Genomic DNA, 27,850 nt, shown 5'->3' with positions numbered 1-27,850 from the left:
TAGGTTTTTTATTCTTATCTGTATTATTTTTACTTTTATTTTTATAGAGATATTATATAGTGATAGGTTGGCGCTAATATTTTTTCTCTTGTTGTGATATATATATATATATATATATATATATATATATATATAGAACAGCGATAGATAGATAATGTATGTGTTACACAGCAGTGTGTGTGTGATATACAGAGCAGTGTTTGTGTGTGTTACACAGCAGTGTGCGAGTTAGATATAGAACAGTGTGCGAGTTACACAGTAGTGTGTGAGAGATACAGAACAGCGTGTGTTAGAGATACAGAGCAGTGCACGTGATTTTGTGTGTGACACAGAGAAGTGTGTGCATTTGAGATACCGAGCAGCGCGTGTGTGTGAGAGATATAGAACAGTGTGTGTTACACAGTAGTGTGAGTGTGTGATATAGAGCAGTGTGACATATAGACAGTGTAGTGAGTGTGTGACAGATACAGAACAGTGTATGTGTGTGTAACAGATACAGAATAGTGTGTGTGTGTGTGACAGACAGAAAGACCAGTGTGTGTGTATGAGGGACAGATACCGAGCGTGTGTGTGATATAGAACTGTGTGTGTGTGTGTGTGTGATATAGAGCAGTGTGACATATAGATAGTGCAGTTAGTGTGTGTGACAGATACAGAAGAGTGTATGTGTGTGTAACATACAGAATAGTGTGTGTGTGTGTGTGTGACAGACAGAGCAGTGTGTGTATGAGGGGCAGATACAGAGCAGTGTGTGTGTGACAGACAGAGCAGTGTGTGTGTGTGTGTGTAACATACAGAATAGTGTGTGTGTGTGTGTGTGTGTGTGTGTGACAGACAGAGCAGTGTGTGTATGTGGGGCAGATACAGAGCAGTGTGTGTGTGACAGACAGAGCAGTGAGTGTGTGTGTGAGGGACAGATACAGAGCAGTGTGTGTGTAACAGATACAGAATAGTGTGTGTGACAGACAGAGCAGTGTGTGTGTGTGGGACAGATACAGAGCAGTGTGTGTGTGTAACAGATAAAGAGTAGTGTGTGTGACAGACGGAGTAGTGTGTATGTGTGTGTGTGTGTGTGTGTGTGTATGTGTGAGGGACAGATACAGAGCAGTGTGTGTGTGTGAGGGACAGATACAGAGCAGTGTGTGTGTGTGACAGACAGAGCAGTGTGTCTGTCTGTCTGAGAGCAGTGTGTGTTTGAGAGTGAGGGACAGATACAGAGCAGTGTGTGTGTGTCAGACAGAGTAGTGTGTGTGTGAGGGACAGATACAGAGCAGTGTGTCTGTCTGAGAGCAGTGTGTGTCTGTCTGAGAGCAGTGTGTGTGTGTGTGTGTGTGTGTGTGTGTGTGTGTCAGACAGAGCAGTGTGTGAGGGACAGACACAGAGCAGTGTGTGTCTGTCTGAGAGCAGTGTGTGTTTGAGAGCGAGGGACAGATACAGAGCAGTGTGTGTGTGTGTGTGTGTGTGTGTGTGTGTGTCAGAGCTGTGTTCTGTGCTTGAGATTTGCTGCCAGACTCCTGTGATCCGCACTCCGGGGTTTGCAGGCAGCCCCAGCTCTCTCTCTCTCTGTGTGTGTGTGTGTGAGTGAGAGAGAGAGTGTGTGTGTGTGTCTGTGTGTGAGAGGCTCAGGATCTTGTTTACAGCATCAACTTCACAGAGAGAGAGAGGGAGACACTCACACCGGAGACACACACACACCGGGTCACGGCGGCCGGACAGGAGGACCCGCACGTGCTGACCTTCACCGAATTACCGACCGGAGACCGGCGGCGGGGGGGAGGGAGGAAGGACACCGGAGACCGGCGGGGGGAGGGAGAGGAGACCGGCGGGGGGAGGGAGAGGAGACCGGAGACTCTCCATTCATTCGCAGCGCCCCCCACCGGATTATTGGCGGGCGGTGAGGGGCCCGGTTCCGGCGGTGAGGGGTTCGGCCCGGTTCCGGGGGTAACATGATGGCGGAGGACGCAGAGCGCGGGGACCCCGGAGCCTCCCGCCCGCAGCTCACATTGTATCAGCGGCGGGGCTGACACATTGTATCCAGCGGGGCAAGTACTCAACATACCCCCCTCCCCCTGCTCCTCACAGGGGGCAAGTACTCCCCACCCCCTCACTGGGGCAGGTACTCAGATACCCCCCCCTGCTCCTCACAGGGGCAAGTACTCCCCACCCCCTCACTGGGGCAGGTACTCAGATACCCCCCCTGCTGCTCAAAGGGGCAAGTACTCAGATACCCCCTCAGGGGCAAGTACTCAGATAACCCCCTCCCCCTCAGGGGCAAGTACTCAGATAACCCCCTCCCCCTCAGGGGCAAGTACTCAGATACCTCCCCCCCCAATTCCCTCACTGGGGCAAGTAGTCTCAACCCCCCCCTCAGGGGCAAGTACACAGATAACCCCCCCCCCCCATTGACTGTCTTATTTTGTCCCCCTGGGTAAAACAACCAAAGAGCAAATTCCCCCCCCCCCCCGTGATCCCTGAAACAGAAGAGGAGGATCCCAAACATTGCACTGACCGACCGGCGACATCTTTATTGTGTGTGATCTAAAAGGAGGATCTCTCTCCCCCCCCTCCGTGGGGTATTCATTTCCCCCCCTTCTTGTTGACTTGCCCCCCGGGCCCCTCACAAGGTGACTGAGTGCAGCCCCCCCCCCCCATCTCATTGTTCCTATACACAGGAGGCAGCCCTCTTTATTTTGGGGGGTGGGGGGTGTATGTGTGGAGTTTCTCTCCCCTCCCCCCCCCCTCCCCGGATCTGTGGATGTGAATGCCCCGTGGGGGATACACGCGAGTTTTTCTCCCGGAGATGAAGGCCGGATCGGGCTGGGGGTGTCCAGCCTGGCTGTCGGTGGGACTGGGGGGCTTCCTGCTGCTGCTGCTGCTGTGTGTGGGGTCCTCAGGAGGGGAAGGTGAGTGTCCGGCCCTATTAATCCCTTGTGTCTGCTGTCTGCACGTGGGGGGTTCGTGTGGCCCAGGGATCCCATGGGGGAGCCATGTGCTGTTTTATGTCCCATGGCAATGAATCTGGTGCTGTTCTCTTGCACTGAATTGGCAGCTGGGAAACTAGGAAATAACCAATTTGGGGTTTTGAAATCACATCCAGACACTACGGGGGGGGGGGGGGGGGGGGGGGAGGGTAGTAAGAGTGTAGTAAACCTGCCACACTTTCATTATCCCCCATTCATTTAAGTATATTTTATTTTCACCTTTACTCCCCCCTGTGCCAGCCAGTCTGGGTGCTATCAACCCCCCTCCCCCTGGGCACTTGGGAGGTAGCAAAATAATTGCACAGGAGTGGCAGGGAAGGGGTTACTCAGAGTGCATCCTCTGGCATTAACATGGGGTCTCTGGGCCCCCTTTTTACCTTGCAACAATTCCCAGCCCCGAACGGGTTAAGCCCTCCGTGCCCCCTAATACCAATCGCTTGGTTGGCACGTGTTTCACACTTGTTGTGTTTACACTCACACTCACTGCCCACACTCCCTATCACTGGGTCACAATGTCACAGCCTCTTATCAGCAAACACAGAATGCCATATCCCTGTGTACACAGGGCAGTGTGCTTCCTATTCCCCAAATCCTAAACAACTACATGGATTGATATTCCCCCCCCCCCCCGTATCTGTCCTGCCTCCCCCCGTATCTGTCCTGCCTCCCCCCCGTATCTGTCCTGCCTCCCCCCCGTATCTGTCCTGCCTCCCCCCCGTATCTGTCCTGCCTCCCCCCGTATCTGTCCTGCCTCCCCCCGTATCTGTCCTGCCTCCCCCCCGTATCTGTCCTGCCCCCCGTATCTGTCCTGCCTCCCCCCCCGTATCTGTCCTGCCTCCCCCCGTATCTGTCCTGCCTCCCCCCGTATCTGTCCTGCCTCCCCCCCGTATCTGTCCTGCCTCCCCCCGTATCTGTCCTGCCTCCCCCCCGTATCTGTCCTGCCTCCCCCCCGTATCTGTCCTGCCTCCCCCCGTATCTGTCCTGCCTCCCCCCGTATCTGTCCTGCCTCCCCCCGTATCTGTCCTGCCTCCCCCCCGTATCTGTCCTGCCTCCCCCCCGTATCTGTCCTGCCTCCCCCCCGTATCTGTCCTGCCTCCCCCCGTATCTGTCCTGCCTCCCCCCGTATCTGTCCTGCCTCCCCCCGTATCTGTCCTGCCTCCCCCCGTATCTGTCCTGCCTCCCCCCGTATCTGTCCTGCCTCCCCCCGTATCTGTCCTGCCTCCCCCCGTATCTGTCCTGCCTCCCCCCGTATCTGTCCTGCCTCCCCCCGTATCTGTCCTGCCTCCCCCCGTATCTGTCCTGCCTCCCCCCGTATCTGTCCTGCCTCCCCCCGTATCTGTCCTGCCTCCCCCCGTATCTGTCCTGCCTCCCCCCGTATCTGTCCTGCCTCCCCCCGTATCTGTCCTGCCTCCCCCCGTATCTGTCCTGCCTCCCCCCGTATCTGTCCTGCCTCCCCCCCGTATCTGTCCTGCCTCCCCCCCGTATCTGTCCTGCCTCCCCCCCGTATCTGTCCTGCCTCCCCCCCGTATCTGTCCTGCCTCCCCCCCGTATCTGTCCTGCCTCCCCCCGTATCTGTCCTGCCTCCCCCCCGTATCTGTCCTGCCTCCCCCCCGTATCTGTCCTGCCTCCCCCCCGTATCTGTCCTGCCTCCCCCCCGTATCTGTCCTGCCTCCCCCCCGTATCTGTCCTGCCTCCCCCCCGTATCTGTCCTGCCTCCCCCCCGTATCTGTCCTGCCTCCCCCCCGTATCTGTCCTGCCTCCCCCCGTATCTGTCCTGCCTTCCCCCCCCGTATCTGTCCTGCCTTCCCCCCCCGTATCTGTCCTGCCATCCCCCCCCGTATCTGTCCTGCCTCCCCCCGTATCTGTCCTGCCTCCCCCCGTATCTGTCCTGCCTCCCCCCGTATCTGTCCTGCATCTCCCCGTATCTGTCCAGTCTCCCCCCGTATCTGTCCTGCCTCCCCCCGTATCTGTCCTGCCTCCCCCCGTATCTGTCCTGTCCCCCCCCTCCCCTCCTGTATCTGTCCTGTCTCCCCCCCCTCCCCTCCTGTATCTGCCCTGTCTCCCCCCCCCTCCCCTCCTGTATCTGCCCTGTCTCCCCCCCCCTCCCCTCCTGTATCTGCCCTGTCTCCCCCCCCCCTCCTGTATCGGCCCTGTCTCCCCCCCCTCCTGTATCTGTCCTGTCTCCCCCCCTCCCCTCCTGTATCTGTCCTGTCTCCCCCCCCCTCCCCTCCTGTATCTGTCCTGTCTCCCCCCCCTCCCCTCCTGTATCTATCCTGTCTCCCCCCCTCCCCTCCTGTATCTGTCCTGTCTCCCCCCCTCCCCTCCTGTATCTGTCCTGTCTCCCCCCCTCCCCTCCTGTATCTGTCCTGTCTCCCCCCCTCCTGTATCTGTCCTGTCTCCCCCCCCTCCTGTATCTGTGTCCTGTCTCCCCCCCCCTGTATCTGTCCTGTCTCCCCCCCTCCGCCCCTGTATCTTTCCTGTCTCCCCCTTTACCCCCCCTGTATCTGTGTCCTGTCTCCATCTCTCTGTCTCTGGTTTTGTTTATATACATTTTTGCTGTTGTGTAATTCTGGTAGGTTTCCTCCCTGTCTTCTGTCTCTCTCTTTTTTTCCCTTCTTTCTTCTTCTCAATTTGATGTTCCTGCATAATTATTATTAATAATAATATTATATTAGGAGACGGGGAGGGGCAACATTTAATTGTGTGATTTCTGCACGTTTTAGAATAGGTGTAAACAAAGCAGTTCTGTTAACTAAACCTGTCCTGTTACCAAGTAACACATTTCACACAGGGGTATCTTTTGAATGGCGGACTGCGAGGGGTTATTAATTTTTGGTCTGGAAATGGTTATTAACACCTTCCTAAGCAAAAAATGTGGAGCCTGTTGCAGGCCCCTCTGCCAGAGGGTTAATACTTCCAGCAGGACGTGGTGAGAGGGGTTAGGTTACCTCCTGTTCCTCAGGATAGGGGACTCCGGAGATTGTTTAAAAGAGAATTCTGCACCTGTGCCACAAACGCAGACCCAAGCAGCCCAAACCTGGCGCTTATTTATTTGCTGTTTGTGCGGGTTTATATATATATATATATATATTTTTTCCTTATATTATCATTTAAATACATTTGTTTTCTCTGGTATTAAAACACAAACTGTATAAACCCAGCGGGCGCTCGTGGGAAGCAGGGCTAGCCATTTCATGTGAAGAAAAATAAATAACTCCTTATGTGTGAATAGTGTGTGGGTGCCCCCCCACCCCCGGCAACGAAGGGGTCAATTGGGAGAGGGTCTCGCTGCTATACATGAGTTGCACACAGTGTTGTGCAGCTAGCCGGTTCCTCCCCCTTTGCGGTGAAGGTGTTAAAGCTCCTTATTTGGGACGTGTTGTTGTACGATATAGTGCTGCGTATATGTGCAGTGCTGCGTATATGTGCAGTGCTGCGTATATGTGCAGTGCTGCGTAATAATAAAACGTGTCTGCTAGTGCAACGCGCACGATGCAAGGGACAATCGCAAACACCCAGCGAGAGCGGCCCTGCGTATGTATGCAGGCAGCCATGTATATGTTGCCTTACAGCTGTGCAGACGGAATAATAAGACGTGGCGTGGCTGAACCAGACATAAGACATAATCCTACTGTCTCCCTACGTTTTCCAACATGCCACTTAGATTGTAAGTTCCTGGGGTGAAATACTCCTTTCTCCTAATACTTACTGTTAGATATGATGCTTTTGTCCCTATTTGGCACGGTTATTCCCTAGTGTCCTGTCTCGCTACGTCCATTGTTGGCGCTATATATTAATAATAATATACTTTGTTGGCCCTATATATAAAAATACTCCTGCATTAAGAAATGTTACCCGCAGACACAGGCAGAAGAGATCTCTGGTGCTGAAAACATCAGTAACCCTTATGTGCTGGCATCCCCTCTCCTGTGATCCCTCCTTGCACTGCATGGGTAATAGTATTCATTCATAGCTTTTTCCATATAGTACGCTACTGGACCTATATATAGTATGTTGCTTCTGGTGTCAATTAACACAATTCACCATCTACAAGAAGTGGCAGTGTTATTTGTGTGCGAGAGGCTTCACGTGCACAGCACTGCTACATATTATCACGAATTTAATGGCAATGAGGGATGTGTGAGCTGGGGTTGGCTTTTCCCGTGTTTGTGCGTCGCCGTGCTCCCACACTTGTAATGTATCCTCATTTCTCTGCGTACCAGATATTTGGGTGCTTTTATTAGAAATAGCCTTTTGTTACCCAGCTGAACATGTGCTCTCTGGCACCTGGGGGAGGGCGGGGGGATGTAAAAGGGATGCATCGTCTGAGGGGTGTTACTGATAGTAGGAAATCCAGACTGCTTTGTGTATGGGGGTCATTTGCGGATGTCTGCTTGGTGCAACCCCCAGCAAGATTTTATCATTCTGTGTACTGTGGATTGTGCATTAATATTCCATCTGTTTGCATCATTCCTCATCGCTAGCTCCATGGTACCATTATATAAAGATCCTTGCTGTTCCAGGCCCCTATTTATTTGTTTGTATATATCTATCCGAGCGGGAGAGCTGGGTTTTTGTGTGGTGGTCCGGATTTGCTCAGTAGAAGGCACACTCACCAGCTCCCCCCTCTCATGTGTTTACCAGACTTACTCAGACCATGTGAGTCATTTTCGGAAGTTGCAGAGTTTTGGGAATGCTAATTCGTTGAATCATTGTTTTTTTTATATATATATATATATATATATATATATATATATATATATATATATACTGTATATGCCACACATTTTTGCCCAAATTACCTGATTTCTCCTCTTTTCCCGTTACCTTATTTAACGCATAATACAGACAGGGCTCATTTATGCACGCCCTTGCTGTTTTTAGAGATGTATTTCATTTACTTCTTCATGACGGGCCCTTTGGGCATTTGAATAGGCACGTTGTTCTGCTTTAATAGCGATCTTGTCTGCAACCTTCACAGCAATATATTGCCAGCTTGTCTATCACAAAAGGGGTAAAAAAAAAAGCATTGTATGGTTTCATCAAAATGAAGATAACACAATATCCACAATTGTTTTCCTACTATAGAAAGGCCTTGAAGATGACACACTCCAGACTAGATTAAAAAATAATTTTTTTATTTTTTATTGAAGTCAATGTTTTGGTGCTGTAACCGCACTCAGAGTCCTGATGAAGGTGGAGTTATAGAACTGAAACGTTGTCTGCAATACAACTATTTACATTTTTATTTTAATAAGCCTGGAGTCCGTTACCTTTTAAGGGTTGTTTTCTATTTATTTTTTTTAAACGATCCACCGCACCAAACACCTTTTTACAGAACAGAACCATGAACCATGGAGTAAGGTGTGCAAGGCTTGCACCAATGTATCTTCCATATCAGGGGTGGCCAGCTCCAGTTCTCAAGGGCCACTAACAGGTCAGGCATTCAGCACAGGTGACTCAGTCTGACTGAGCCACCTGTGCTGAAGCAGGGATCTCCTTAAAGCCTGACCTGTCGGTGGCCCTTGAGGACTGCAATTGGCCAGCCCTGTTCTATACCTACTATAGAAATACATACTCCGGTGTATATATAAGGCACAGACTTGGCGTTGTCGTAAACACCTTTTGTCCTACCATCTGTCATTTGGTTTGGCCTTCATGAAGCATCCAGCCGTCCCCGAGCTGCGATAGCGCTTATTACTTCTTCTTTTTTTTGGTTACAGACGTACAATTCCAGTTTCTTTTAACGAATAAGGGATTTATTTGACAAAACTTTCCACCCCCTATTTATACGTTGTTGTATACTGCCTAAATCCTTTAAAAATACAGCCCCCTCTTGCCCACCCCGATGCTTTTATAGAGTAAGTGCAGAACCTTTTTGTAAACCCCCCACCCTAGGAATGATGGGGCGCTAGCTAGCCTTAAAAAATCAGTGCAGCCAAATCAAAAGGAAAATATTAATAACTTTCATCTGTATGACTTTTTTTTTTGTTTATGTTTTTGTGTGTGGAAAGAAAGCTTGCGACTGCTACTTTTAATAAACGACCTTTACTCATAGCCTTTTATGCTTTCTCCTGTGAATATTTCCTTCTTAGGCTGAAAGCAGTGTTTTTTTTAAAATATATATTTATACATGTACCTGCTTGTAAATTCTTTAGGCTTTTGAACATTATTGGAATAGTTTTGTTGGCCCCTCTCCTAGGAATAGAAATGAAGCCTCCCCCCCCCCCCCCCCGTTAAACAGACTTGGGAAAGAAAACATGATGCATTATTGGGGAGTGTGATCACATGTGTACGTTTTTTTTTCTGGAGGGGCTTTCGCAGTGCAAAGCGCTGCTGGTTACGGATTCCTGGCGGGGGCCTTGGTGACAGGACAAATGATACAATTCCTGTTTTTGTTTCTCCCATATGCTGAACGGGTCCTTTTATTTTTATTTTTTTGTTAAATGCATTTCAGAGGGACCTCTCGGCACCAATGATTATTTTTTTTTAACTACCTGGCCAATGAAAAATATCACATCCTGCAGAATACTGCGTCTATTCTCCCTGGCAGCACGTATGCAGAGTATTTATGCTGCCCCTGTATTTGCTGGGTGGGGAGAGGGCGAGGGGCCTTTTTTCACAAAAATGTGCAAAGTTAGATCTAGTCCGGTCTCTGGTATGTGGTAAACAGCTTTCTGTACCAGTTCAAAGATCAGGCATTCACAGACTAGCTGCAGTAAGGTAATGGGTAGGCATCTTGTCTGTGCATGTAATAGTCAGATCAGGGCTTTTTGTTTTTTTGCTGAACATTTGGGAGAACCGGTTAATATCTGTGTTTTTATTATAGTAAAAAAAGGTGAATTGAGGATGTGCAGTATATGTGAAAACAATGCATTTTATGCAACATGCATTGAATCGTTTTTATCCTTTCACCAGTGATTCTTACCGTTGTCCAGAGATTAGAAACAGGTGTTTATAAAAAGGTGCAATTTTCATTCAAATGCAACAGTATTTTTTTTTTTTTTTAAACTACTTTTAGAACTTGATAGTAGTACCCATTATGCAGTGAAAAGTCTCAGAATATTTTCTTCCTAATGTTTTGGAGTCATAACCTAAATATTAAGGTCTTTAAACAAATTAGCGATTGTTTTGTTTAATCGTATTGTTTCATTTGGGGCTCTTTAAAGGCGGACTGTGTGTAATAAATATTATAGGCTCTCTTGAAATGGGACTTATTTTCCATTCTGAAGAAGGAATTGGCACCTTTGCAGAGATTCATTCCTTTGTGTTGATCCTATAAATTGTATCACCGTTTTTTTTTAAAAGAAATATATTTTCCTTGCAAAATTCTGTATCGGCTGTGCAGGCGTTTGTCTGACGCTTGTTCCCAGTCATTTCTGCAGCAGCACATGCTTTTAGTAAACGAAATTTGTTATTCCTTAGGGACTAATAAAACGGTTAGGAAAAACAAAGTACAAAGTCATGTGGAAGTGGGGCTCTTGCTAATGTTTCACTTGCAGATTATATATGCAACTCCTTATTGTTTTTTGTAATTCTGTCCAAAACAACATTTGAGACTAACACAGAAAATCCTCATCTTTGTTATGATTAATGGTTGTTTTCATCCTGGGAGACGTATTTAGGCTGCAAATGGCTCCCTACATAGAAAAACTGCATCAATTGTATATTCCCAAATATGATGCATTGAAAATATAATCTTTGTAGAACTACAGCATAAAATAGAATGCCTAAATCTAGCAGAACAAGGGGCAAAAGTTGCACGAATAATTGCACATTTAAATGTGTTTTTTTTTTTTTTATAAATCTGCATTAGTTACAGTAGTTATTGGGGTAACCTGCAGATTTCTTCCCCTTGTATGAAGCAAACATTTGTTTTTTCTCTCCTCCATATATTGGATTGTTTGTTAAATACTTACATTGACTAAAAAGAAAAAAAAATCACGGTGCAAAACAGTCTTAAAAATTCCACCGGATGAGGCGGATATGGAAGAACAAACAAGCCTGAACTTTCCAGTAACAATAGAAAGAAGTTACAACGGAACCTTCTATTCCGTAAGGGAAGGTTTCCATTCCCGGAGCGGCTGTGCACCCATAATATCGCGGTTTTCACTGATGGATAAATATCTGTCCTCTCATTGCGCTGAAGCAATAAAAGGCTCTGTTGTTGCGCAGTGTACCGTTTTGGAGACGTGAAGAGGTAAACATGTTTGTGTCTCCAGCTTACTTAAAGAAACTCTTGGTCGTTCTTGGATCACTTTTTATGAACTGATTTTAGATGTATTTTTGTATTTTGAAAGGTGTTTTATTTACTGACATACCCTCTTCCAGGTGCACATTGTAAGGCCAACAGGACACTTCAGCAGTTGCATACTGCAGTCTCTGTAGAATACATTATGCTTGGTGTTCTGTGTTTTCAGTATTAACCAGTATTAACGAATTATTTTTGTTGTACACGGACGCTTCACGCCATTGTTGCGTGTCCTGTAGCCCTTCGATTGAAGCAGGTCATTTAAAACAGGGGTGCTCAACTCCAGTCCTCAAGAACCCCCATCAGGTCAGGTTTTAGGGGTAACCCAGCTTGAGCGCAGATGGATCCATCAGAGGCTCAGTCGAAGACTGAAGCAGGGACATGCTTACAACCTGATTTGTTGGGGGGGAAGGGAGTGTTTGAGTACTGGAGTTGATTCCATCCCCCCCCCCCCCCCCCCCGATGTAAAACACAGAATCAATTTAAATGGTGAAGGTTGGGGAATTAATATCGCTCATCTTGTAGTAGAAATAATCTTTAGATCAATTACTGCATTTAAAAGCAACGAGCTTCGTTATGTTTATACAACAATCAGCATGTGCAATAGTAAAATGTGTATAAATCAAATTTTATTTCCTCAATTTTATTTCCCTCAGCTTTTAATTGTTAATAAACACACAAAATCCCATCAAGCTCAAGAAACCCCAAAACCCACTATATATATATATTTTTCACTTACATCTCTCCTAAAGCATTTCCAGATATGCAGTAATGATCCCTCTTATTTACTGCTATTCTTGTTTTTAATTTTTATTTATTTTTTTCCTTTCTTATTTAATTCCTGAAATAAATGGAAGTGCCTGGCAGCTATGTATTCCTCACCCAAAAAGACTTAAAATACAAGTATTCATCTCTACAGTGTTACACAATGAGAGGAAATTACAATAATGATATGCTTGGTTAATAAATAAAATAAGAGTTAAGTAAAACACAGTATCACGCATCGCCCGCTTTCTAAAAAAAAAAGTGTTTGTTTTACTGTGCAGTTTGTTGAGGATAGTACGGGGGTTACTAGCTGATACCCCAATGTCTACCTGGGAATTTGCCCCGGGGCCCCGAGATACCTACCTGTACAGCAGGACTGGCCAACTCCAGTCCTCAAGGGCCAGTAACAGGACAGGCTTTCAGGCTATCTCTGCTTCAACACAGGTGGTACAGTCGAAGACTGAGCCACTGATTGAGCCACCAGTGCTGAAGCTGGGATATCCAGAAAACCTGACCTGTTGGTGGCCCTTAAGGGCCGGAGTTGCCCCCTCCTGTATTGTGCAGAGTTTCTGTCCCCTCTAGGGGAAACAACATGGCAGTTTAAATCTCCCGCGTGACGTGGGCCAACACGACGCCACACCACCACCCAGCTGGTTGCTGCTTTACCTGCCATAGACACACGGTTTGCCCAGTTTACCTGCTGATTTCTGTGATCATTGTAACCCTAATTGCATTCGCTTATGACCTCGAGATCAGGGTGATACAAGGTGCAAGGCAAAGTAATTATTTTTTTTGCCTGCCACTAGCGTGACGCAGATTGCTACGCTGGGGTACACGCATGCTAAGCTGGGGACACGGGGTGGAGTTGGGCACAGAGTTGGGCACAGAGTTGGGCACAGAGTTGGGCACAGTCGCCGTTTTCCTGCGGGTGCAACGTTGGATTAAAAAATAAATAAAGAGCCAGATCTTAAAATAGAACTGGAGATTGGAACGTGATAATGCCGCATAATCAATTCCCCTGATTTGTAAGAACACTTTGTTCTAGTTGGTTATCACACTGTCACCCCCCCCCCCCCCCCCGCCCGTTCTTCCTTCTATTCAGTCACAAAGGATGTTGTGTAAATAACCCCAATGTTATGATTTCTTGGTAATTATCGGTTCCGGAATTAGATTTTCAAACTCATCAAAATACACTTTGCTATCAAAACGTCCTTGGGATATAAGACATTAGGGCAGTCGGTTCTGAACCCCAGTCCTTCAAGACAAAAGAGGTCTGGTTTTAAGGATATCCCTGTATCGGCACAGCCGGCTCGGTCGAAAACTGAGCAACCTTTGCTGAAGCAGGCTTTTCAATTGAGCCACCTGTGCTGAAGCAAGGATATCCTGAAAACCTTACCTCTTGGGTGGGGTCTTTGAGGACTGGAGTTCAGAATCCCGCCTGCGTTAAGGGACAAAGTTCGTCAACAGCGTTTTGTATTACACGTGCAAATTGTCAGATCACCGCGAATGAATGTGTTTGGGAGACTTCACTTATTGTGTTGGCGTCTCTTGTCTGCTCCTGTGTGTGCGATAGGGCTGGAAATGCACCAGGTGTGTGTATACACAAGTGGTTTGTGAGTGCGTGGTGCTGTTTGCTGAGGATTTATACTAACGCTTCAGTAAAGCAGCGTTTCTGCAGCAGGGGTGGTGTAGGAGGAGTTACTGAGCTTAATAGTATCTCGGTTTGTAAAAGCACGTGTTTTCTGAATGAGTCCATTTGAAAGCGGGGACTGAAATCCCCGCGTGATAATGAAGAGTGCCGCAGCCTATTTTTATTTCGCTTAATTGAGATGGTTCTTGGTCTGGTTGCCGGAGGGTGTGTGCCACTGTGTGTGTGCCACTGTGTGCGCCACTGTGTGTGCCACTGTGTGTGCCACTAATGCCTTGGCATACGGCAGGCCATTTCCTTTATTTAGAATTGGAGAATGGAAATACTTATTTTATTATACACGGCAAAAGCTTCCTTCCAGGCGGCTGGGCCTCTCCTGAGCTGGGAATTTAAGTTAAATAACATGAGTTTTTAACCATTTTAATCTGCAGCCGTTTCTGCAAATTGTGCTTTATCGGGTTTCAGACTTTTTTTCTCTCCGTGGCCGCTCCCCAAATGTGGCAATTTGAGTCTGAATGGCGACAAATGTACTCGCCGTTTCTTAGAGGCGATTCTCACATTGATCAGCTGCAAAACTAGGATACTACAGGAGCAACAGCACAGGTTTATGGAGGCTACCAATGCAGTGTTTGTTTCCCCATTTGGGCTCTGTTTACAGTGAGAGACCCCCTGCTGCTGTTTGATGAGTCGGTACTGCGTGGGGTGCTATGTTGGTCGGTACTGCGTGGGGTGCTATGTTGGTCGGTACTGCGTGGGGTGCTATGTTGGTCGGTACTGCGTGGGGTGCTATGTTGGTCGGTACTGCGTGGGGTGCTATGTTGGTCGGTACTGCGTGGGGTGCTGTGTTGGTCGGTACTGCGTGGGGTGCTGTGTTGGTCGGTACTGCGTGGGGTGCTATGTTGGTCGGTACTGCGTGGGGTGCTGTGTTGGTCGGTACTGCGTGGGGTGCTATGTTGGTCGGTACTGCGTGGGGTGCTATGTTGGTCGGTACTGCGTGGGGTGCTATGTTGGTCGGTACTGCGTGGGGTGCTATGTTGGTCGGTACTGCGTGGGGGCTATGTTTGTAGGTACTGCGTTGGGGGCTATGTTAGTCGGTACTGCGTGGGGTGCTGTGTTGGTCGGTACTGCGTGGGGTGCTATGTTGGTCGGTACTGCGTGGGGTGCTATGTTGGTCGGTACTGCGTGGGGTGCTATGTTGGTCGGTACTGCGTGGGGTGCTATGTTGGTCGGTACTGCGTGGGGTGCTATGTTGGTCGGTACTGCGTGGGGTGCTGTGTTGGTCGGTACTGCGTGGGGTGCTGTGTTGGTCGGTACTGCGTGGGGTGCTATGTTGGTCGGTACTGCGTGGGGTGCTGTGTTGGTCGGTACTGCGTGGGGTGCTATGTTGGTCGGTACTGCGTGGGGTGCTATGTTGGTCGGTACTGCGTGGGGTGCTATGTTGGTCGGTACTGCGTGGGGTGCTATGTTGGTCGGTACTGCGTGGGGGCTATGTTTGTAGGTACTGCGTTGGGGGCTATGTTAGTCGGTACTGCGTGGGGTGCTATGTTGGTCGGTACTGCGTGGGGTGCTATGTTGGTCGGTACTGCGTGGGGTGCTGTGTTGGTCGGTACTGCGTGGGGTGCTGTGTTGGTCGGTACTGCGTGGGGTGCTATGTTGGTCGGTACTGCGTGGGGTGCTATGTTGGTCGGTACTGCGTGGGGTGCTATGTTGGTAGGTACTGCGTGGGGTGCTATGTTGGTCGGTACTGCGTGGGGTGCTATGTTGGTCGGTACTGCGTGGGGTGCTATGTTGGTCGGTACTGCGTGGGGTGCTATGTTGGTCGGTACTGCGTGGGGTGCTGTGTTGGTCGGTACTGCGTGGGGTGCTATGTTGGTCGGTACTGCGTGGGGTGCTGTGTTGGTCGGTACTGCGTGGGGTGCTATGTTGGTCGGTACTGCGTGGGATGCTATGTTGGTCGGTACTGCGTGGGGTGCTATGTTGGTCGGTACTGCGTGGGGTGCTATGCTGGTGTTGGTTTTCCACCAGAAAGTTTGAGAACCTGGTTTCGGAGAAAGCGTTTCCCTGAACCCGATCAGGTTTTCAGGATATATCTGCTTCAGCACAGTTGGTGCAGTCTTCGATTGAGCCACCTGTGCTGAAGCCTGGGATATCCCAAAAACCTGACCTGTTGCTGGCCCTTGCGTTGCCCACCCCAGGCGCACAAATGCTGGTGTAATAGCTGCCAGCGCGGTCTGCAACCGCCCGCTTTTTATAGTGTGTGTCTTTTCTATAAAAGCCACTCTCTGTAAACAGATAGAGTACGTTTGGTTTCAATGCCCTCCTACCCGTGATGTCAGGAGGCAGGACGGTGTTTGGCATTATACGCAGAGTGGGCGGGGCTCTGGGTGTAGTATTTGCAAGCTTGTGTATACTGTGCAGTGATATCCCATGCTCCGGCTGTGTACCCGAGGCAGGAGGGGACCTGCCCCCTATTCCTGCGGGAATATCCTAATGAATAGGCAGACGTGAACACACTCTTGTTTTGCAGGAGATTGGCCTATCCTGGCGTTATCCCAATAAATGACCTGCCTGTGTCGGTTTTTTTTTTTATTTTTTAACCGTTTCACTGCCTTCTCAGCAAAGCGGAAAAGTTAAGGGAAACACAGACTTTGGCTTTATAAAAAGTGTATTTTTCGTTTATTTTTATTACAGAATTTGAAACGAGGGCGAGGCGGTCGTCCAATATTTTTAGCTTCGTTCCCGTTTTACTTCCGGTGTTCCTTCATTGGACATTTAAACATCGCGCCCAACGCCATCCAATAGGAATCCGCAACATCGTTCCCTCTGACGTTGCGGTTTCCTATCGGCCAGCGGGTTTTCCGATAGGCAGTGGAAACACTGGCTAGTAACAAACTGTCTATGTGTGTGTGTGTGTGTGTGTCTCTGTGTGTGTGTCTCTCTCTGTGTGTACATACACTTCCCCCAATCTTTTTATTAAGGTGTTAGGGTAAGCATGCAATGATAGAAAAACAACAACCAATGTTTTAATGAACCATAAATCCTTATCTCATTCTCCGGGCTTCGCAACGTGTGTTGTTATTGCCGGCTGTAAATTAGCAACAAGCTTTTGAAAGATATTCAAAGTGCAGTTGTATTTAACACTGTATTTCGAGAGAGCGCTCAGCCCTGCAACTACTTCTCTGAATCGGCTCTCATATTTGTGTGAGGGTTTGCGAAATGTGTAGGGTAATTCCAATTATAGACCGCGCCGCGAACAGGAGATCAACAAATGCACGCAAACCGCGTGCGCCCCTGTGATGTCACATGGCGCTCTGCTCTCCGTTTAGTCCTTTGGGAGCGAAAAACACGGGAAATTATCGCAAGTCCTGGAATAAATGTCTGCCGTGCCAGAGAAGTGGTTACACAGTTACGTCTCTTCAACAATGGCCATCAGCAAAGACTGAGCCACTGATTGAACCACCTGTGCTGAAGCAGGGATATCCTGATTGCCTTACTCGATGGTGGCCCTTGGGGACTGGAGTTGGCTGCCCCTGCTGCTATTTTGGAAAGTGAAAAGAAAACACATGCTGGGGATTAATTTGTGACCCCTGGGGGGGGAGCATTGCTGCAGGATCTGTGGGGGCCCTCCCTGTGCAGTATTGCACTGCAGACACACCCTACGAGGGCATCAGTGTGTCCTGCCTTGCCCGGCTGCTTTTCTCACATTGCAATTGTTCTGCCCGCTGCATCGCTCGCTGAAATCACCAAGTAACAAAGTGCTTTTCAGCCGAAAGCCCCTGAAGCCAAAGGGTTATTTCCTCCGCCTTCCTCTTCCTCCCCCCACTCGGAAAATAATGCAAAATGCTCGGGATTCCTGGCATTCCAGAGAGCCTGGAAGAAAGGATTTCTCTGAGCCCCCCTTATGGGACCTGCCTTCCCCCACATCCATAGACTGCTCCATGCATTTGTTATGGCTGGGAGATAATTGGCCCCTTACACATAGAAGCCCCCATTGAAGAAATTGGAAGGCAGAATGGGATAGCACTTCCTCTGACTGGAGTCTGAGGTCAGCCTCTGGTGGAGGCCAATCATGGGAGTGCTGATAACTGCTGCTGTGCATACTCCCTGTGCATGCATGTGTGTGTGTGTGTGTATTAACCCGATGGTTGCAAGCATTGAGCTGCTCTGGTAGGGTGTATATGCATATAATTACAGTGCTTCCACTGCAGCAAGGGATCCTGGGAAATGTTGCATGTCATTTCCCAGAATCCCTTGCTACAGTGGAAGCACTGTATGGGAAGAGATGCTGGTGTGAAGCAGAGTTGCAGTCCTGCCTGGGTTGTGATATTTTCACAATACCACAAGCGATATTTTTATTTGCAATTAGAAATGATATATTTATTTTTTTCTCTTGCACACCGCCGGCAGGACGCATCGTGGCAGAATTTTGCAGGCACATGGCGCCCCATGGGGCATACAATTTTAATGTATATACATACACGCGAAGACATACTGTACTTAACGTCACGTTAACGGTAGCACGAGTTATACTACAATAACGTGGCGTTACCAGTATGCTAATGAGATGTAGTTTGTACGTTGTTTTTGTGGGGTCACTTTGAGGACAGCGCGTTATCTCAGGGGGGCGCAGAGCTCGCTGCTTTTTTATATAACGTCACGTTAGGAGCCTTTATTTATGTTTTATGGATCTAGCCCTTTGTCGTAGAAATGAACATATCCTGTAGATCAGGGGTGACCAACTCCCAGGCCCAAGGGCCACCAACAGGCCAGGTTTTCAGGATATTCCTTTTAGCACAGATAACTCCAGTGGCTCAGTCGAAGAGCCTGCTTCAGAACAGGTGGTGCAGTAGAAGATTGAGCCACGTGTGCTGAAGCAGGGATATTGTTAAAACCTGACCTGTTGGTGGCCCTTGAGAACTGGTGTTGGCCATCCCTGCTGTATAGCAAACCTGTCATGAATATACCTGCTCTTGTTTACTTGTATTTGTGGAGCAATTACAAATCCCTCCTTTTTGGATCTGGGAAATTAAAACGAGACTGTGTGCTGTTTATTTCTGTTTAATGTGTACTAACCCGAAGTAACCCTGCGGCGTTACGGAGGAGTAAAGTGACCCAATGCAACGCCCGTACTAGCAGCGAAGGGGTTCATTAGCTAGAAGTCTAGAGGAATGCTCACCACCGTCATACAATGCAGCATGTTCCCAAACATAAATCCAGGCAGACTTGCGGTGCCTCGCTGCTAGAGATGAGTTTATCTTTGCAAGGCAGACTCCCTTGTTTGTTTGTTTTTTGCATCTTTGGTCAGAATTTGAAAGAAAGGTAATTGTGGTCAGCGCAGTTTGTCATTCCAGCGCAGTTCAGTTTGTGGTGAGCTGAGTTTATTTTACGGCGAGCTGAGCAACGGTACCAAACGATCCACTGTCGTGTTAATAAATGAAACGTGTTTCTCTTTAAAAAATTGTTTTTGTTTTTATAAAAATACAAAACTTTTTGTTTTTTTATTGATCATTCTTTTTCAGAACCACTAAAAGTGCTTTGTATTGAAGTCAGGAGTGAAGCCCAATCCTTTTTGGCTTAATAAATACACCTGTATTGTCAATGTAGCCCAGGAGTGGCTAAGTCCAGTCCTCAAAGGCCACCCACAGGTCAGGTTTCCAGGATATCCCTGCTTCAGCACAGGTGGCTCAATCAGTCGCAGATTCAGCACAGACGGCTCAACCAGTAGCTCAGTCTTTGACTGAGCTACTGATTGAGCCACCTGTGCTGAAGCAGAAATATCCTGAAAACCTGACCTGTTGGTGGCCCGTGAGAACTGGAGTTGGCCTCCCCTGATGCATCCTATCCATATTTTCTGCAGTAATTCTTGACCTTTTAGCCTTGCAGTGTGCGCGTGTGTGCGTGTGAGTGCGTGTGTGCGTGCGTGTGTGTGTGCGCGCGCGTGTGTGCGCGCGTGTGTGCGCGCGTGTGCGCGCGCGCGTGTGTGTGCGTGTGTGTGTGCGCGTGTGCGCTGCTTTTGACAAATATTAATTAAGATGGCAGTCGGGGTTGGCGCCTTGAAAATCAATGGTAACTGAATGTAGCATTGCAGAGGAAGCGGTTCTGACCATGCTTGGGAAAGGTGTTGGACTCTGTGCTGAGAGAGCAGCAGGAAAGAGCAGCCCTACAATAAGTGTATTCTTTCAGCGCAATCATTTTATCATTAAAAAGGCAGACGGTAATGTGCGGCTGCGGAGTAATAAGTAGCGGTACTGTGTCACCCGCTGCTTTTAACCCTGTGATGCCGGGAGGGGCCTGCAGTGGTTGGCTGGATGTTTGCAATGACACGTCCTTTGTTCCTGGTCCTCGGGGGGGGGGGGGGGATGTTTGCGTTCGCTTTTCCTTAAAGCCGGAGTTTAGGTAACTGCCAGTGACAGAGAGGAAGTTAAAAGGAAGATCATTTCATCGCCAAGCAGGGGGACACTGCTGCGTTGTACACAAGGGCCGAGCATCTTTATACCTGTAACCTAAAGGTTGATTTTATGTGTCGTGCATTTCTGCTTTGCAGTCAGACTCCCTCCTCCCCCTGATCGCAGGCGTTAAATGGGTGAGCGCTTTCACCCCCTTTGTGCCATCGCAGAACAGACCCGTTTCTCGTGTGCGCAAACCCGCTTCTGTAATTTCCTGCTTTTCTCCGACAACGCAGACGGCGACGAGCAGAGCGAAGCTTAAATGTTATCATCACAGCGAGGAGAAAAGGGGTTTACTGTCATCGCGATCACAACATGCCACCCACATCAGCTGCTTCAGCGCGGCGGCTGATCCTGCCACGTGGGAAATAGAAGGCGTCGCTCGTTTAGCAGGGGGACCTATATTCCCTCTGTACCTAATCTGACACAGGCTCCAGTGTCCCCATATAACCCTGTTAACCAGTGGTTGTAATGGATGAGATAATGGTGCTGTGACTTCCAGCAGCAATGCTGCCTTTATTACTTGGCTCCCCGGACCCCTGGGAACTTACCGATAACGATACCAGCATCACTTCCTAGTTTCTCTTGGCATTTAAATGGCTGTCTCCCGTAGGAAGCCGCAACGGATCGCTGTCCAGCTTCCTATTGGCTCACGAAATTTCAATGGCCATTTTGTTTCCCCAGGAGGGCAGAGACATGGGTAGCTTTGGTGTTAAGTCCCATGGTGGTGGGAGGGAGGTGTTCCACCCCAAGCTAAAAGTAATGTGTTTCCGTCGCTCCCCCCCCTCGCTCCCCCCCCCCAAAAAAACAAGCAGTCGGGATTGGCGCCTTTAAAAATCAATGGTAACTGAATGTAGCATTGCAGAGGATGCGGTTCTGACCATGCTTGGGGAAGGTGTTGGACTCTGTGCTGAGAGAGCAGCAGGAAAGAGCAGCCCTACAATAAGTGTATTCTGCTTTCAACATAGAGGAACAATGAGTTTATCCGTAAGAAAGAAGGGGGGTAATCTGCGGTTGCATATTAATAAGTAGCAGTACTGTGTACCCCATCGGGCGTCCACCACTGCTTTTAACCCCACGATGCCGGAAGGGTCAGTTGTACTGGTCCTCGGAGAAAGGCAGGTTCGTGGATTTACCTCCTGAAGATCTCTTTATAGATGGACTTCTAGTGAGCTTTGCAAACCTCACAAGTACACTTGAAGAAGGGACCTGTGAGGTTTTGCAAAGCCCTGTACACCTCTGAAGAGCTGTCATGGTGGTCCCCTAAATACAAACCTAGGGAAGAACCGCGTGGGACTCACCCCCCCCCCCCCGTGAATTCCATTACTGTATTAGCCCCTACCACCCCTGCTGGGGTGCTACTCCACGAATCCACCCTTTCTGTAAAGAAGTACTTGCTCATATTTTCCCTTGGATGCCTCCAGTTTCAGAGCGTGACGTTGTATCTCTCCTCTTCCCCTGAAGGGTGCTACACAATACAGCCATTCGGGGGGGGAGGGGGGTGTTTGAAAGGGTGGTGAAGGGGATCCCCGTTTTTTTGTTTTTTGAAGGGGTGCTGCTTTAAACATCTCTCACGGTCACATGCTGCTGTAGATACTGTAAAGACGTTATCTGGGTTCAGGCCCGTGGCGTGGTCCTGAGACGAGTTTCTATGCATTTAAAGATGTCAGTATATCCGAGATTGCGGCTGGTTTTGTGAGGCCGGGGATAAAACTCGCCTGGTTTCCTAGACACTTCCCTGCAGTTTCCATGGAACCGCCGTCCTGCTGAAGCTGCCGCGATGTGGCAGTGATACAAACGCTACCTCCATTCCCCTGTAACTAGAAGTGGGGTGTTTTGTACCCCTCTTGCTGCCTGCAGCCTTACAATGCATTTGGACGCAATGCTCAACTGGCGTCTGAAGAACTAGTATTATATTAAAGCATTAAAAAAAATAGCGAAATACATACAGGTTACATGTTCATGTGGCAGAAAAAGATCATTTGTCCTTCTGTTTGCGCTCACAGTGGATGAGGTGTATCATATGACGTTTATATCTGGAGGCTTTAGCGTGCGTTTTTAAGAGAGAGATTTAGAATCATGTTTCCACGGATCACAACCTCCTTCCAGAATGTTATTTATTATCAAGTCCTTTTCCAAATGTTAAAAATACAGTCAGATAGAGATATAGATATATATATATATATTTTTTTATTTATTTAAAAAATATAAGAAGAATCCCCCCCCCCCCAACAAAAATGATAAATGCGACTTTTAACCTGGATCGAATAAAGAAAAGAAAAAAGTAGCCGCAGTGTACGGAAATCGCGCTGCTTTTAAATTGGCGTAATCGGGCTGGAGCGAGCGCGATCACAATAAAACTGCTTGTTTTTGTTAACGCCGCCGAAAATAAAATAAAATGTTGTAGCGTGTTGATGGCGCATCCTGCAGTGCGTTCCCAGAATGCACCGCGGGGCATGGTGCATTAGTTAACCCCTTCCCTGCCGAGTTAATAATTTACTGCCGATGCATGTCTTTCCCAGCGATGTTTCGAAGCATAAGTTACGCTTTTAAGTTACGTTTTTTAAGGCTCCAAATTTTAAATATATATAGATGATCTGTCGCTGGCGTTTTTTGTTTGTCTTCCTCAGAATCAAAATACTGTAAGTACAAATATGGGATAAAGTATGTGTAAATATGGGATAAAGTATGTGTCATCTACATTTAGCATAGGTTGAACTTGATGGATGTATGTCTTTTTAAAACCTCATCTACTAAGTAACTATAGTTGCAGGGAAGGGGTACAGGAGCGGTTTGGGAGAAATAAAGTGTGTGTCCCCTTGATCACACCACCAGCCTTTCTCCTGTCCCATCCCTGTGTCTCTTGCAAGGTTTGTCAAAGCTCTGTGTATATTTCATACTCCTGACTAATGCAGGATCTGGATGAGGGTCACATGACTTCTAGTGCGCTCCACTAAAGATGTGAAAGCGTTCAGCAATTTAACACCATCTTTACCAATCATCATAGGTTTGATCATTTTAGAGGCGCGCTCTGTAGCTTTGCAAACGGAGGCCTGAAAGCTAATTTCTAACTGCGTGATGGATACATCAGCCGTGATATCTTATATTATATATATATATCTTATATTATATATATATATATATATATATGTATTGGTTTATAAAAGAGTCCCTGCTCTAAGCCAGTGCAAACTTTGGGCGCTGAAAAATAAACCGCGCTGCTGCTTTGGGATAGTGAAGCGCTTTTGCTTTTCCCGTGCTTGTGGTGCGAGTGCAAGAAATGCATTATGGCAATTTGTGTCTTTAGAATGTGTCAGTCTGCGGTCCAGTGTTTGCACCCCGATATTCACAGCAAGGGGTAGAGGGGAGGGGGGGGGGGGGTTAGCTGTAGTTCTCTTTCTTTATCTACTTCTTATAGTTCAGCATCCTAGACCAGAATAACAGATAGGCAGGTCTTCAACTATCCATCCAAAGACTCGCTAAGTATTTTGGGGACCTGGTTCCAAACGTGTAAATTATATACATTCAAAAAACTGTTTTGTGGGATTGCGGCTTGAAAGCTTCCCATGGTTTGATTGTAATGAAATGCTTTTGGAGTGTGTTTTTTTACAGTCTTCATCTAGTCTCTCACACGATGATACTGTTTGTGTGGTAGGCAGGTTTTTAATCCTCCTTGTTCTTTTTGTAAAGTAATTATTAGACCTTCATTGAGCGTTAGATATACAGAGGGACCCGTTCAACATGAAATTTCCACAGGACAGAAATAAGCTGGACTTTTGCTTCAGGAGGGGGGGGGGGATTTATTAGATAGGGAAAAAGCATGCGGGGGGCGCTGCTCCCCTAATACCCTCGTTATCAGACTCGCTCACAATTTAGCAAATTGTTGCAGAGGCAAAGAGTAAATCCAAGAATCCCGTGCAGTCGGTTTTGAGCTGATTAAAAACAAAACAAAACCTTCTCCATGTTTTTTTTTTTTTCTCTCTATCAAATATCCCTACAGACAAAAGAAGCAATTATTTCTCTCCTGTGGCAATATTTGGCGAGCATTGCGACTCTGTTTTTCCGGAAAGGAAAATGGCTAAAAATATATTGATCCTCATTCCTCCTGTTCCAGTCTTATCATTGTTACTTCTTTACTTTACTTTACTTTAACCCCCTTCTGCATTTCTTTTCTCCCTTTCCTCCCTTGAACATATTGTAACAACCTTGTTGTGTGTTGCCCCCCCCCACAGTGTGTCCCAGCATGGACATCCGTAACGATGTCCACGAACTGAAGAACCTGGAGAATTGCACCGTTATCGAGGGTTACCTGCAGATCCTACTCATCTCCAACGCCAAGTCCGAAGACTTCCGCAACCTGCGTTTCCCCAAACTCACCATCGTCACAGACTACCTGCTGCTATTTCGTGTCTCCGGTTTGGAGAGCCTGAGTGACCTCTTCCCCAACCTCACGGTCATCCGCGGCCGGATCCTCTTCTACAACTACGCCATGGTGATCTTCGAGATGACCGACCTGAAGGAGATTGGGCTGCACAACTTAAGGAATATAACACGCGGGGCGATACGGATCGAGAAGAACTCTGACCTTTGTTACCTTTCCACCGTGGACTGGTCACTCATCCTGGATGCTGTTTACAACAACTATATCGTTGGGAATAAACCACCAAAGGAGTGCGGGGACCTGTGCCCCGGAACTATGGAGGAGAAGCCGCTCTGCGAGAAGACTACCATCAATAACGAGTATACGTTCCGCTGCTGGTCGGCTGATCACTGCCAGAAAGGTCGGTATCAACAACACACTATTTAAGGGGCAGCCGCATGTAGCGAGATAACGGCAATATGTACACTTAATGTATTGATATATGGGAAGATGATATGCTTAATATATTGAATAATATTTATAAAATTGTACTATAAATGACAATATTTTGGGGGCTTAAGTGCATTAAAAAAAAAAAAAATTGGGGGGCAGTTTATCCTGATAATGTCTGTAAATTTGGTAACTTGAATTGCAGGTTGGGTTATTCCCTTATCACTGCCATGTCTATTAGTATTTTCTTTTTTTAATTCACACTACGTTTTCTATTATTTTTTACCGGAGATCACCGGCATTTGTTCACTTTGGTTCTCGGTGGGATAGCAACTTTACTCTTTTTCTGTCTTTTATTGGTGAGCGTTTCAAAGCTGTGTACGCTGCAAACATTGGGGTTTCCCGTTGTAAATAAACAGATAATTGGCACGTTAAAGCACATGGCGTCCGTGCCAAACCGGCAGAAATGAACATATATTCTTTGGCGCATTTGTTTTGGTGTTTATCCGATGGTGCCTGGAACCTGTTCTCTGTTTCTGCAGAAGATAATCGCACGGGAAAGTGTTTGCAATGTTTTTGAAGGAACTCCCTCTGTTTACTGTTATTGAGTCACTTAAAGCACGTTTGGGGAGTGATCGCTTAGATTATTTGCTGATGTGGCCGTTTGTTGGCAAAGACACCAAATGCAATTCAGGTCCTTCGCTGAACTCCTAGCAGTGGGTTTCAATTTGTATTGCACTGGTGGCACAAAGGCGTTTGGTGGGCAATGGTAAAGATTTGAGTCTTTAAAGCTGCAGTTCAGTCAATATCCTACATGTGTGGTTTTTTTTAATAAATCAGTTCTGTAGTAAGAAAAAATACTTTTAGCATATTCTGTTTTTAAAAAAACAACTTTGAAAGACCAATTTTCTTGTATTCTATATTAACAGCCATTTGCTAAGGCACTGCCCCTTCATGTCCTGTCACAAGCTCTGGCACACCCCTTTGTCAGCCCTGCCCTCCCTCTAGCACATGTCAGTGCAGGAGTGCTCATGAATATTCATGAGCTTCCACTGACTGACAGAAGCAAATAAAAACATATGCCAGCTCTAATTATGTCACCAAATTTCGCATATCAATACATGGAGAAGGAATTGACTGGCAGCTATACAGTTCTTTAGGTAATTAGAGATTGCCCACATGAAACTATTGAAGTAAAAAAAAAAAAAAAAAAAAAAGACTGAACTGCAGCTTTAACTTGAGCGGGTCAAGCTTCCCACCCTCTTAAAACAGATAACTTATAATTGTTATTTTCTCCCTTGGACAGATCCAATCGCTCTTTAAAGTCCATTTCTTGTAAATGTTAATAACACTCTTAACATATTTTGGGGATGAGATAATTTCCCAAACGTCGTAAAACCATTTGTTTACCATAAAAATGTTGAAAGTTTACATGCAACCTCTTTACATTGCCACTGTGCCCTTTTGTTCACTTTTGTGCTAGCTTGTACCCCTGTCACTGTTACGGCTTTATATATTTATAAAATGTGTTACCAGGAAGTAAGACATTGAGAGTTACCTCTCGTTTTCACGTATGTCCTGGGCACAGACTTATAATGACAAATACCTGGTTACATTAAATGAACAGAGATCGTTATATAGTCAATTCACGGACATTTCGCGGCCCGTTACGGCTTTCTTATTGGTTCTAAAAAATGTTTTGGTTTTGTAAACAAATGATGGGAAAAGACCCAAAATATCCAGAAAAAGGTTTTTGAAATTCGAACTTTGGTGCAAAAGTTGTCAGGTTTTTTTTTTTGTTTGTTTGCGAACCCAAAAGTTTTCCCAGTGTATTGGGGAAATACAATAACCCGAGAATTAAATGCTCCTCCTTTCTTTCTTTCCCCTCTCGGGTTCTGATTTTGCTGAGATTTTAAAGATTTGTTCCTAAGTTCAACCAAGCCCACGTTGAGGTTATTGTCGGAAACCTGCAAACCTGCCCAATCATTAATGTTTCATTTGAGCAGCAGTATATAAAAAAAAAACGATTGGCTTTTAAAAAAAAATCTAAGCGCTCTCACAATGACTTGATTATTGGTATCGTGTTGGGAATCTGCAGAGTAAACATACTGTGCATTCAGTTCAGCAAATCTTAGCAGGATGAACCACTGACTTAGAAAAGGAGGTTCTTGTTTTTGGGGGAATAATTCTTATTTGTAATTATGTGTTGTCTTTCTCTGATATTTTTAAGTCCTTTCTATCTGCGTTGACGAAATGTGTTATTGTTTCTGTTGAACCTCTGTCAATTATTATAAAGCACCATTCATTAAACACCTGCCCCCCAAATAGTGTCGGAAAGGTTCCACTCAGACAATAGAAGGGTCACTACATGACCTGTCCAGCTATAATTCTGGACGTTGGTGACAGGACTTTGCGGGATGTTGGTTTCCTGTTGACGGGTTAAAGTAGAAGTTGCTCCACTTTTTGGGGTCTTTCGTTTTTCATAGTTTGAACTAGGATGACCTCGAGACCCCTGCACCTGTGATATATTACATAAAATGTGGATGTGGTGTTTAATTTGTATTTTTTTTTTGTAGTTCATTAGCAAGGGTTTTAAACATGAAAAAATGAAAAACGGCTGGTAAAGGATATTAACAAAGGTGTCCTGATGGATGAGGGCTTGTGTTTTATTTTGGGTGTGGGGCTGCACCTTTAGAAATTCCCCTCCGTCCCGTCCCTGTTTTCTCTGCTGCTGTTGTGCGCTCGCGTCCTTGCTGCGACCTTCAGAACTCGCATATCTAGTGTGGGGGAACATGACCTGTTTTAAAGAAGCTTGGTTACGGCCACCAACAGGCCATGTATTAGGCTGCAACCCCGCTGGCGCCGACCGCGCTCATGCTTGGAGAGCGGCGGCGTCACCAGCTCCCCAAGCATGAGCACCGCCGGGTGTCCTTGCTATTTCGCAAGCGC

General features: G+C 47.1%; 1 protein-coding gene across 2 annotated transcripts in view; it reads left to right on the top strand.

Annotated features, from left to right (window-relative positions):
• The first annotated feature begins 1,810 nt into the window (after positions 1-1,810).
• IGF1R (insulin like growth factor 1 receptor) overlaps positions 1,811-27,850 on the top strand; it is a 156,762-nt gene continuing 130,722 nt past the window's right edge. Inside the window, exons 1-2 of one of the 2 annotated variants that reach the window (XM_075575256.1) lie at positions 1,811-2,903; positions 24,324-24,872. In XM_075575256.1, coding sequence (XP_075431371.1) covers positions 2,762-2,903; positions 24,324-24,872 — 691 coding nt within the window. In that variant the 5' untranslated portion in view covers positions 1,811-2,761. Of the gene's footprint in view, positions 2,904-23,650; positions 23,743-24,323; positions 24,873-27,850 lie in introns of those variants that run through there. The other variant, XM_075575257.1, reaches the window with a different exon arrangement.

Source organism: Ascaphus truei, chromosome 18, assembly GCF_040206685.1.
Source record: "Ascaphus truei isolate aAscTru1 chromosome 18, aAscTru1.hap1, whole genome shotgun sequence".
NCBI lineage: Eukaryota > Metazoa > Chordata > Amphibia > Anura > Ascaphidae > Ascaphus > Ascaphus truei.
The sequence above is the reverse complement of the archived record's forward strand: the minus strand, read 5'-3'. Positions and strand labels throughout refer to the sequence as shown.